We start from the raw sequence: 12,404 nt of genomic DNA on the forward strand, positions 1-12,404 counted from the left end.
TCCCAGCTAACCGGAAGCAGCGAAGAGGCTGCTGCAAACCGAGTCAGAGCCTCCTCCCGCGCTTGCAGGCTGCCACGGCTGTGGTTCGCCCCGGCTCCGGCCGCCGATTCCTGCAGTTGCGCTGCACCACCCGGCCCCGGCGCTGCCGGCGTTTCTTCCAGCCGTGCTCGGGAACAGCATCGCCGGGAGAGGCGGCACTCCACACCGTCCCGCTGCCCAGGAGAGACGACTTCGACCCCTCCTGCCCTTCCACCGGCATCACCTTTTATTGAGCGATTGCAAAACGGATCCGTGCAAAACCGCCCGGCCCGGCGCCAAGACGCTCCCTCGTCCCAAGGAGGAGCCGCGCGTCTGCAAACGTGCCGCAACCGAGAGCCGAAGACGCCGCGGCTGCTCCGAGCCGGGGCCGGGCTAGAAGGAGTGGGTGTAGAAGACGTCCACGTTGCTCGTGTAGTCTAAGGGCAGAGCCTGGCCGATGTTCTTGGCGCCCAAGCTGGCTCCCCCCAGAGCCGAGGAGTGCTTCAGCTTCAGGAGGCTGAACCTGGAGAAGGCGTCGTCGGCACCGTCCCTCCTCGCCTGCCGCAGCACCCGGACGAAGCCTGGGGGAGGGCGGGAGAGGGGGGGTTACGGGGGAGCAGGACCCCGGCTCCTAGGAGGACCTTCTTCCAGGAGACGGCGAGGTCGGGAGCCCGGCTCAGGCTTCGGTGGCCTCAAAGGGAGCCCCGGGTGTGGGGCCTTCACCCTCGTCTTCCTCTAAAGAGCTCTGCGTCACGAGCCCTGCCGGGTTCCCCGCCGGGGGCAAACGGGGGCGCGGACCCTCCCCCCCCCGCCCCGGCCTTCTGCTCACCCTCCTTCATCATCTCCCAGCTGTTCCAGACGGAGCCCACGCAGACGATGGGCAGCCCCAGCTCTCCCAGGAACAGGCTCTGCGGAGGGGGGGGGGGGCGAACGGCGCCGGCTGAGACCCGGGCCAAGCCGGCAGCACCGCGGCTCCGGCTCCGACCCCGGCTCCGGCGCGGCTCTCACCTTGTCGATCTTGGGCAGCACGGCCACGACGTGGCGCGCCAGGACCTCCCCGGCCTTGTCGAAGACGTGGCGGCACAGCGGGTCGCCGGCCCGGGCCCCTGCGGGCAGAGGGGGGCAGTGGGACGGGACGGGGGGGGGACCCGGCTGCAGCCCCCCCCCCGTCACGCTGGGAGTCAGGAGCCTCAAAGGCACCGAGGAGCCGGAAATGGGGATGGCAGGATCATGGCAGGATCATGGACGGGGTCTCCATCCCCAGGTGGGACCGCCAGCCCGGATCGCCCCCTCCGTTCCGGGGGAGCTCCGAGGTCGTCCTACCCGGCTCGGAGCATCCCTTGCTCCCGGGGGCAGAGCAAGACCCCGGCCGGCCCCAAAACGCCGCAGAAAGAGGATCCCCAACCCCAACCGCATCTCCAGACACGGCTGCTGGTGGGAACCGGAGCACAACGTGGCTGGGACGCCGCAAGCTGCACCCGGGCTCCGGTGGGAGCAGCATCCCGACCCCTCCGCCAGCGCCGGGCGCGGGGCTCTCCTACCCTCCGCCAGCTTCTGGCAAAAGCCCGCGAACTTGGACTTCTCGAAGGTGCGGTAGAGGTGGGTCAGGAGGCCCATGCGGTCGGAGATCTGCGCGGGCGGCGGAGAAAAGGGGCCGGTGAGGCCCGCGGGCGGCGAGCGGGCACCGCGCCGGCCCCCCGCCGCCGCACCTGGAAGTAGTCGAACATGGCCTGCTTGATGTAGCCGACGTCATGGGGCGGCACCTCCAGGTTGTCCATGCAGTCGAAGACCATCTTCACCGCCTGGTGCGCGATCCAGTACGCTGCGGAGGGAGCGCGGAGCCGGGATGAGGGGCGGCGGGCGCCGCGCCGGCACCCCGCGCCGTGCCGTGCCGTGCCGCATCGCGCCGCGCCGCCCGGCCTCACCTGAGCCTTCGTCGCCCATCATGTGCCCCCAGCCGCCGCAGCCGATCTCCGAGCCGTCGGGGTTGATGAGTTTGCAGTTGGAGCCGGTGCCCGAGATCAGCACGACGCCGCCTGCGGCGGATCGGAGCGGGGATGGGGGATGCGCGGCGCCGGGCGCCGAGGCCCTGCAAGCCCACGTTCCCTCTGGAGCGCTCCTCATCCTCCCTCTGGAGCGCTCCTCATCCTCCCTCCAGAGCTCCTCTTCCTCCCTCCGGAGCTCCTCATCCTCTCTAAAGAGTGCTTCTCTTCCTCCCTCCAGAGTGATCCTCATCCTTCCTCCAGAGCTCCTCATCCTCCCTCCAGTGCTCATCTTCCCTCCAAAGTGCTCATCTTCCCTCCAGAGCGATCCTCTTCCTCCTTCCAAAGTGCTCCTCATCCTCCCTCCAAAGTGCTCCTCTTCCTCCCCCCAGAGCTCTTCATCCTCCCTCCAGAGCTCCTCATCCTCCCTCCGGAGCTCCTCATCCTCTCTAAAGAGTGCTTCTCTTCCTCCCTCCAGAGTGATCCTCATCCTTCCTCCAGAGCTCCTCATCCTCCCTCCAGTGCTCATCTTCCCTCCAAAGCGCTCATCTTCCCTCCAGAGCGATCCTCTTCCTCCTTCCAAAGTGCTCCTCATCCTCCCTCCAAAGTGCTCCTCTTCCTCCCCCCAGAGCTCTTCATCCTCCTTCCGGAGCTCCTCATCCTCCCTCCGGAGCTCCTCATCCTCCCTCCAGAGCGATCCTCATCCTCCCTCCAGAGCTCCTCATCCTCAACACAAAGTGCTCCTCATCCTCCCTCCAGCCTCATCCTCCCTCCGGAGCTCCTCATCCTTCCTCCAGAGCTCTTCCTCCCTCCAAAGTGCTCCTCATCCTCCCTCCAGAGCTCCTCATCCTCCCTCCAGAGCTCTTCATCCTCCCTCCAGAGCTCCTCATCCTCCCTCCAAAGCACTCATTCTCCCTCCAGCCTCATCCTCCCTCCGGAGCTCCTCATCCTTCCTCCAGAGCTCCTCATCCTCCGTCTGGAGCTCCTCATCCTCTGCACCAGGAGCTGGGCCCGCGCGGATCCGGGTCCCCTCGGGGCCGGCCCCGGCTCGCGGGACCCTGCGAGACTCGTGACGCCCCGCGTCTCCGAGCAGCGCTCTCCCTCGCCCGCCGGAGCGGCTCCGGGCTCCCGTCCGCGGCGCCCCCGCGGGCCCTACCGTGGTCGGTGGCGGTGGCCATGGCGCCGATGGCGTCGGTGGTGATGAAGTAATTCTCGCTGAGGTGCGGGAAGCGCCGCTGCAGCTCCTCCAGGAGTTTGCCGACGGCATCTTGCTGGTCGCCGCCGCTCAGGGACAGCCCCTGGCCCCGGCACACGGCTCGGCTCAGCCGGCCAAGGGCCCCCCGCGCCCCCGCTCCGGCGCGGGGCGTCCCGGCTCCGGGGGGCGACGGAGGAGGGCAGGAGAAGGGGCAGGGCGGGGGGCTCCTGCCCGGGATCCCGGCGTCCCGCTGGCCGCGGGGGGGACGCGGAGCGGGGGGTCGGTGGCGGGGGGCCGGCGACTCACCAGGGCGCGCAGGGGCACGCGGGGGTCCGCCCCGGCCTTGCCCTTGGCCTCGCTGACCATCTGGTTGATCCTCTCCAGGCATTTCTCCGAGCCGACGAGCTGAGGGACGAGAGGGAAGCGATTAAAAACCCCCATCCCGGAGACCCCCCGGCCCGGCCCGGCCCGGCCCCGCGCTCCGGCCTGGGGGGGCGGCGGGGGTCCCCGGCCGCGGGCGACGTCTCACCCAGTGGTTGGTGCACGGTCCCTCCGTCTCGGCCAGGATCCTGCCATCCTCGGAGATGAGCACCACCTTGGAGTGGGTCCCCCCCCTGCGGGAGCGAGACGTCCCTAAGGGTCGTGCCGGGCCACGCTGGGGACGGGGACGTGTCCCCTGTCCCCGTCCCCTGTTCCCATCCCTGTCCCTGTCCCCTGTCCCCATTCCCTGTCCCCATCCCTATCCCTGTCCCCCATCCCCATTCCCTGTCCCCACTCCTGTCCCCATCCCTATCCCTGTCCCCGTCCTGGTCCACCATCCCCATCCCTGTCCCTGTACTGGTCCCCCATCTTCCGTCCCTGTACCCCATCCCCATCCCCATTCTCTGTCCCCATCCCTGTCCCTGTCCCCATCCCGGTTCCCCCATTCCCATCCCCGTCCCTGGTCCCCATCCCCATCCCTGTCCCCATCCCTGTCCCCGTCCCGGTACCCCATTCCCGTCCCCATCTCTGTCCCCATCCTTGTACCCCATCCCCATCCCCATTCTCTGTCCCCATCTCTGTCCCTGTTCCCATCCCCATTACCATCCCCGTCCTCATCCCGGTTCCCCCATCCCCATCCTCGTCCCCGGTCCTCATCCCCATCCCCATCCCCATCCCTGTCCCCGTCCCGGTACCCCATCCCCGTCCCCATCCCTGTCCCTGTTCCCATCCCCTGTCCCTGTCCCCGTCCCCTCGCTCACTGCCCGCACCCAGGGGCTTCGCCCCAAAATGCCCCAAATCCATGGGGAGCCAAGCACGGGGCATCCTCCTGGGCCGGGGTATCGGGGGCAGATTGGGGGCTGGGGGGGGTGACAGATGCCCCCCCCGGAATGGGGAATCAGGGGCGGTTTGGGGGGGCTGCAGATACCCCCCCCGGGCTGGGGTATCAGGGGCAGATTGGGGGCTGGGGGGGGTGACAGATGCCCCCCCCGGGAATGGGGAATCAGGGGCGGTTTGGGGGGGCTGCAGATGCCCCCCCCGGGCTGGGGTATTGGGGGAAGTCTGGGGTTGGGGGGGGGGCTGCAAATGCCCCCCCCCGGGCTGGGGTATTGGGGGCAGTTCGGGGCTGGGGGGGGCTGCAGATGCCCCCCCCGGAATAGGGAATCAGGGGCGGTTTGGGGGAGCTGCAAATACACCCCCCGGGCTGGGGTATCGGGGGCAGTTCGGGGCTGGGGGGGGCTGCAGATGCCCCCCCCGGAATAGGGAATCAGGGGCGGTTTGGGGGGGCTGCAAATACCCCCCCCCGGGCTGGGGTATCGGGGGCAGTTTGGGCTTTGGGGGGGGCTGCAGATGCCCCCCCCGGAATGGGGAATCAGGGGCGGTTTGGGGGGGCTGCAAATACCCCCCCCGGGCTGGGGTACCGGGGGCAGTTTGGGCTTTGGGGGGGGAGGGGGGGCTGCAGATTCCCCCCCCCCCGGGCCGGCTCCGAGGGCAGGTCGCGTCCCGTGGCGGCGGCGGCGGCGCCCCGCGGCTCCCGGCGCCCCCCCACCCCCCCCCGGCGCTGCCCCCCCGACACCCCCGGCGGTGTCGCCCCCCCCGTGTCCCCCCCGCCCCGTCCCGCCCGGGCCCCTCTCACCCCTCCACGCCGCCGAAGAGCGCAGCCATGGCGGCTCCGAGCCCCGCCCGCGGGGAGGGACTTCCCGCCGCCGGGAGCCCAGGCGTCCGGGCCCCCCCCTCCCCCCCCCGCCTCTCCTCCCCTCCCCCCCCCCCGCCTCTCCTCTCCTCCCCCCCCCCCGCCTCTCCTCCCCTCCCCCCCCCCGCCTCTCCTCCCCCTCCCCCGCCGCCGCCGCCGCCGCCGCCGCCGCCCGCCCCGTCGCGGCCCCCGTCGGGGCGGGAGCTCCGTAACGCCGCCGCTCCCGCTTTGGGGGGGAAACCGGCGCTTTTGGGCCCCGCGGCGGCTGCTGCTGCTGCTGCCCCGGGCCGCCCCGGCGCGGCGGGGACCCGCCTGTCGCTGCCTTCGCGCGGGGCGACCGACACGCGGCCGCTTCGCCCGCTGCTCGCCGGGGCCGGCGGCTGCCCCGGGCGGGCGAGGGGGGACGTCGGGGCAGAGGGGACGGAGGGATGGAGAGGGGCAGGCGGATGGACGGATGGGTGCGTGGGCAAGACGGAGGGGCGACGGGCAGAGGGGCTGGAGGGGTGGGCGGATGGAAGGGATGGCTGGAGAAGATGGAAGGGTGGTTGGTTGGACGGATGGGTGGAGAAGAGGGAGGGGTGGTTGGATGAGTGGTTGGAGGGGCAGATGGAGGGGCACAAGGATGGATGGATGGATGGGGAGAATGGAGGGGTGGTTGGTTGGACGGATGGGTGGAGAAGAGGGAGGGGTGGTTGGATGAGTGGTTGGAGGGGCAGATGGACGGGTGCAAGGATGGATGGATGGATGGAGAGAATGGAGGGATGGTTGGTTGGACGGATGGGTGGTTGGAGGGACAGAGGGATGGGTGCAAGGATGGATGGGTGGATGGAGAGAATGGAGGGGTGGTTGGTTGGACGGATGGGTGGAGAAGACAGAGGAGTGGGCGGATGGGCGGTTGGAGGGAGAGATGGATGGGCGCATGGATGGATGGATGTAGAGAATGGAGGGATAGATGGATGGATGGAGAGGATGAAGGGGTGGTCAGATGGCTGGCTGGCTGGAGAGGACACATGGGGTTGATGGACGGATGGATGGAGAAGACAGAGGGGTGGATGGACGAGTCAATGGAGTGGCAGATGGATGGGTGCATGGATGGAAGGATGAGTGGAGAGAATGGAGAGGCAGATGGATGGACGGAGAGGGCTGGATGCATGGAGAGGACAAATGGAGAGGCAGGTGGATGGCCGGAAAGGTGCAGAAGAGGGAGGGGTGGATGGTTGGAGAGGCTGGAGAGGACAGAGGGGTGGACGGATGGGCGGACGGGCAGGCGGACGGGGGCAGGGGTCCCGCCGGCTCCCTCGCCCCCTTCCCCTCCAAGTGCTTTCACCCCCCCCCGGGGCCGCGGCGGAGGAGCGGCAGGGGAAGGGTTAAGCCGCGATCCCGTCGGAGGGGCGAGCACGTGCCCCCCCCCCGAACCCGCCGCCCTCATTAAGCCCCTCCTGGCACCAGGCTGTCTGCCGGCGCCGCCGGACACCGGCCGCCGCCGCGGGGGGACGGTTGCGCGGAGCCGGGGGCTGCGGTGAGTGCGCCGGGGCTTCGGGAGCCGCTCGGGGAAGGGGGTCGGGGCCGGCGGCAGAGCCCGGCGCTTTGGGGCGGCAGCGGCCGTTCCTGCGTGGGCGCAGGGGCCTGCTGCACGGCGGCGCGGGGACGGGGACGGAGATGGGGACGGGGACGAGCACGAGGACAGGGATGGGGATGGGGACAGGCATGAGGATGAGGATGAGGACGGGGATGGGGATGGGGACAAGGATGAGGATGGGGACGGGGATGAGGATGGGGATGGGGATGGGGACGAGGATGAGGACGGGGACGGGGACAAGGACGAGGATGGAGATGGGGATGAGGATGAGGACGGGGACAGGGATGGGGAAAAGGATGGGGATGGGGACGAGGATGAGGATGAAGATGGGGACCGGGATGGGGATGAGGATGGGTATGGAGACAAGGATGAGGATGGGGACAGGGACGAGGATGAGGATGGGGATGGGGACAGGGATGAGGATGGGGACAGGGACAAGGATGAGGATGGGGATGGGAACAGGGATGAGGATGGGGGCGGGGACAAGGACGAGGATGGAGATGGGGACAAGGACGAGGATGAGGATGGCAATGGGGATGGGGACGGGGATGGGGACAGGGATGAGGATGGGGACGGGGACAAGGATGAGGATGGGGATGGGGATGGGGATGAGGACGGCTTGCTGGGTGGCAGCTGTCCCCAGCGGCGCAGCGGTGCGGACACCTCCCCACACCGGTTCGGCTCCCTTGTCGCCCTCGGACACGCGCCCGGCGCCGGCTCGGGGCGGGAGGCAGCGATTCCGCCTTTGCGGGCGAACGGGGCAATAAACGGCCCCGGCGCCTCCGCGATTCCCCTCCGCAGAGAAGCTGCGGTGAAACGGGCCGTGGTCGGTGGGGACGGCCGAGCCGGTGTTTTTGGCATCACGCGCCTCCATCCCGGTGGCAGCAGAAGCTGCAGGAATGCGGCGACCTGGGCCCCGTCCGTCCATCCGTCCTTACCCCTGGCCGCCTTCCTCGCGGTGCGCCACCCCTCTCCGCGCCTCGGGCTTGCCGCTCCGCTGGAAACGCCGCGCGGGTCCATCCCCGCCACGTCCATCCCGCCATCCAGCCACCCATCCGCCCGTCCCTTTTTCCACCCCTCCCGGCTGTCCAGGCTGGAGCGCGGGGCCTCAGCGGCCCCCTGACATGGGAAGACGGCGCCAGCTGCTGAAAATGTCCCCCAAATCCCCGAAGCTCGTCCGCGCCGGGCCCCGGGGCTGGGTAAGTCGCTCCCCGGCTGCGGGGTGTCGCGGCGTCCTGCACCGCCGAGGCTGCGCGCGGCCCTCCGGGCTCCTCTGCTTGGGGCGCAGGGAGAGAGGAGGAGGAGGAGGAGGAGGATAATAATAATAATAATAATAATAATAATAATAATAATAATAGATTGCTGCTGCACTGACCCATAGGGTGGCCAGAGCACGGGGTGCAAGACCGGTTTGCGGCCGCGGCGGTGCAGCGGACGCCGGTTCCCGCGCCGGCGGAGCAGCCGGCGGCGGTGGCGGCGCAGGGTCGTCGCGGTGGCGTTTGCGCTCGCCGCCCACCTGGCCTCCCCTCGCCGAGACGTCCGCAGTCCGGAGCTTTTCACTTCCAGCAGTTTCCCAGCTCCTTTGCAGGAGCAAATCCGCCTCATCCCGCCCCGACCCGGCGCTGCGGCCGGTTTCGCCGGCTCCGCGGTTCCCAGCTCCGCTTTCGGAGCCCGCGCTGCTCGGTGCCTCGGTTTCCCCGGCCGCGGCGGCATTAGCTCAGGCGCCGGCACATGCCTCACCGATTCCGCCGGGGGCCGGGCTTGAAAGTGAGTTAATCGGCTTCGGAGGAGCCTTTTTTCCAGCTCACGAGAGGGGATTTAGAGCCGGGCTGGCGCCAGCGGGCTGCTCCCGCCTTCCCGACCTGTTGCTGCTGCTCCCGGCGGGGCCCAGGAGTTCTGCCCAGCCCCTCGGGGTGACCCCGTTGGATGCAGACCCAAGGGCCGGAGCCGCCGAGGCGCTGAGCAGGATCAGGGGGTCAGGCGGGTGCTGGGAACCCCCGCGGCTCTTCCCGGGCCTCCCGGCACCTCATTCACCCCCCAGCCCGAGCGGCAGCGGGGAGAAAAGCTCCGAGTGCGACTCCCGCGCCAGCCCCGGCTCGGCCCCTCTGCCCCGCCGGGCCGGAAAGTCCTCGGTGCCCCGGCCTGGCCGCGGGGGAAGAAAGGGAAACGTGCCATGGGATGGGGCGGGATGGAATGCAGGGGGATGAAACGGGATGCAATGGGATGTGGGGGGAAGAGATGGGATGTTGCAGGATGTGGGATGCAATGGGATGGGGGGCATGAAACAGAATGCGGCAGGATGCAATGGGATGGGGGCATGCGATGGGATGCAGTAGGATGCAACAGGATGGGGAGCATGAGATGGGATGCAATGGGATGCAATGGGATGGGGGGCATGAGACGGGATGCAGTAGGATGCAACAGGTTGGGGAGCATGAAACAGGATGCAACGGGATGCAATGGGATGGGGGGCATGAGACGGGATGCAGGGGGACGCAGGGGACATGGGGGACGCAGGGGTTTTAGACGGAATACGGAGGGATGCAGGGGGATGCCGAGCGCCCCGGGGGGGCAGGTCTCCACGCCACCAGCCCGGCGCCCACGGCCCCTTGCTCCGGGCCGCGGGAATCGATGCCGCTAGGTCGGTGCGGTGGCGTTGCCGTCCCCGGAGAGCGGCGCCGCTGCTGCAGACGGGCAACCCGTCGCTCCGGTTCGTGCGCCCAGAGCGGGTGAGCTGTGCTGGGGCGCGCGGGTGCTGGTGCAGCGTGCGGGTGCGATGGGGTGTCACATGGGTGCAATAGGGGGCCATGCGGGTGCAATAGGGTGACATGTGGGTGCACTGGGATGCTGTGTGGGTGCCATATGGGTGCACTGGGGTGCTGTGTGGGTGCAGTGGGATGCCGTGTGGGTGCAGTGGGTGCTGTGTGGGTGCACTGGGATGCTGTGTGGGTGCAATGGGGTGGTGCGTGGGTGCAATAGGGTGCCACGTGGGTGCAGTGGGGCACCATATAGGTGCACTGGGATGCTGTGTGGGTGCACTGGGATGCTGTATGGGTGCAGTGGGGTGCTGTGTGGGTGCACTGGGATGCCGTGTGGGTGCCGTGGGGTGCCACGCTGTGGGGCTGCGTGCTCCTCCCGGGACACGGGCCCCCTCCCGCCTCGCCGCGGGGGGAGTTTCGCAGGAGGCCGATGCCCGGGGGCTCGGCTGCGATTAACCCCCGAATCACCCGCCCCGAGCCGCGGAGCCGGCAGGGGGGCCGCCACGGGCCCCACGTCCCCACGCGTGGCTTGGTGCGGCCGGGCTCGGGGACACCTCGCAGGGGACTAATGCCGCGCTGGGCACAGCGTGGCCTCCTGCACCCCACGGGGACGTGCTGGCCTCCTGCATCCCCCCCATGGGGACATGGTGTCTCCTGCACCACCCTGGGGACATGCTGGTGTCCTGCATCACCCCATGGGGACGTGCTGTCCTGCTGTATCACCCCATGGGGACATGGTGTCTCCTGCACCACCCTGGGGACGTGCTGGTCTTCTGCACCACCCTGGGGAATGTGCTGGCCTTCTCTATCACCCCACTGGGACATGCTGGTCTCCTATACCACCCTGGGGACATGCTGTCTCGTGTATCACCCCATGGGGACATGCTGGCCTGTGCCACCCCAGGGGATGTGCTGGGCTCTTGCAACACCCTGCAGGGATGCACTGGCTTCCTGTAGCACCCTGGGGACAGGGTGGTGTCCTGCAACAACCTGGCAATGTGCTGGCTCTGGTGTCACCCCATGGGGTGTGCTGGCCTCCTGCACCGTGCTGGGGACGTGTTGGCCTCCTGCACCACCCTGGGGATGTTCTGGCCTCCTGCACCATGTTGGGGACATGCTGGCCTCCTGCACCATGCTGGGGACGTGCTGGCCTCCTGCACCATGTTGGGGACATGCTGGCCTCCTGCACCATGCTGGGGACGTGTTGGCCTCCTGCACCACCCTAGGGATGTGCTAGTCTCCTGCACCACCCTGGGGACGTGCTAGTCTCCTGCACCATGCTGGGGACGTGCTGGCCTCCTGCACCACCCTGGGGACGTGTTGGCCTCCTGCACCACCCTGGGGATGTTCTGGCCTCCTGCACCGCCCTGGGGACGTGCTGACCTCCTGCACCGCCCTGGGGACGTGTTGGCCTCCTGCACCACACTGGGGATGTTCTGGCCTCCTGCACCATGCTGGGGACGTGCTGGCCTCCTGCACCACCCTGGGGATGTTCTGGCCTCCTGCACCACCCTGGGGATGTTCTGGCCTCCTGCACCACCCTGGGGACGTGTTGGCCTCCTGCACCGCCCTGGGGATGTTCTGGCCTCCTGCACCATGCTGGGGACGTGCTGGCCTCCTGCACCACCCTGGGGATGTTCTGGCCTCCTGCACCGCCCTGGGGATGTTCTGGCCTCCTGCACCATGCTGGGGACGTGCTGGCCTCCTGCACCGCCCTGGGGATGTTCTGGCCTCCTGCACCACCCTGGGGATGTTCTGGCCTCCTGCACCACCCTGGGGACGTGCTGACCTCCTGCACCGCCCTGGGGATGTTCTGGCCTCCTGCACCACCCTGGGGACATGCTGGCCTCCTGCACCATGCTGGGGATGTTCTGGCCTCCTGCACCACCCTGGGGATGTTCTGGCCTCCTGCACCACCCTGGGGACATGCTGGCCTCCTGCACCACCCTGGGGATGTTCTGGCCTCCTGTACCACCCTGGGGATGTTCTGGCCTCCTGCACCATGCTGAGGACGTGCTGGCCTCCTGCACCACCCTGGGGATGTTCTGGCCTCCTGCACCACCCTGGGGACGTGCTGACCTCCTGCACCACCCTGGGGACGTGCTGGCCTCCTGCACCATGTTGGGGACATGCTGGCCTCCTGCACCATGCTGGGGACATGCTGGCCTCCTGCACCACCCTGGGGATGTTCTGGCCTCCTGCACCACCCTGGGGACGTGCTGGCCTCCTGCACCACCCTGGGGACGTGCTGGCCTCCTGCACCACCCTGGGGATGTGCTAGTCTCCTGCACCACCCTGGGGACGTGCTGACCTCCTGCACCACCCTGGGGATGTTCTGGCCTCCTGCACCACCCTGGGGATGTTCTGGCCTCCTGCACCACCCTGGGGATGTTCTGGCCTCCTGCACCATGTTGGGGACGTGCTGGCCTCCTGCACCACCCTGGGGATGTTCTGGCCTCCTGCACCACCCTGGGGACGTGCTCGCCTCCTGCACCACCCTGGGGATGTTCTGGCCTCCTGCACCACCCTGGGGATGTTCTGGCCTCCTGTACCACCCTGGGGATGTTCTGGCCTCCTGCACCACCCTGGGGATGTTCTGGCCTCCTGCACCACCCTGGGGACGTGCTGGCCTCCTGCACCATGCTGGGGACATGTTGGCCTCCTGCACCACCCTGGGGATGTGCTAGTCTCCTGCACC

General features: G+C 68.8%; 1 protein-coding gene across 1 annotated transcript; it reads right to left on the bottom strand.

Annotated features, from left to right (window-relative positions):
- Positions 1–242: 242 nt before the first annotated feature.
- NAGK (N-acetylglucosamine kinase) lies at positions 243–5,364 on the bottom strand. The gene is made up of 10 exons (XM_067297232.1): positions 5,312–5,364; positions 3,725–3,809; positions 3,502–3,600; positions 3,157–3,298; positions 1,944–2,054; positions 1,728–1,840; positions 1,560–1,647; positions 1,027–1,124; positions 848–926; positions 243–599 (listed from the first exon to the last, which is right to left on the bottom strand). The coding sequence occupies exons 1-10, from the start codon at positions 5,338–5,340 to the stop codon at positions 412–414; spliced, it is 1,032 nt and encodes a 343-aa protein (XP_067153333.1). The 5' UTR covers positions 5,341–5,364; the 3' UTR covers positions 243–411.
- Between the last annotated feature and the right edge of the window lie 7,040 nt (positions 5,365–12,404).

The sequence above is a fragment of the Apteryx mantelli genome, chromosome 5 (assembly GCF_036417845.1).
Source record: "Apteryx mantelli isolate bAptMan1 chromosome 5, bAptMan1.hap1, whole genome shotgun sequence".
NCBI classification, from domain to species: Eukaryota; Metazoa; Chordata; class Aves; order Apterygiformes; family Apterygidae; genus Apteryx; species Apteryx mantelli.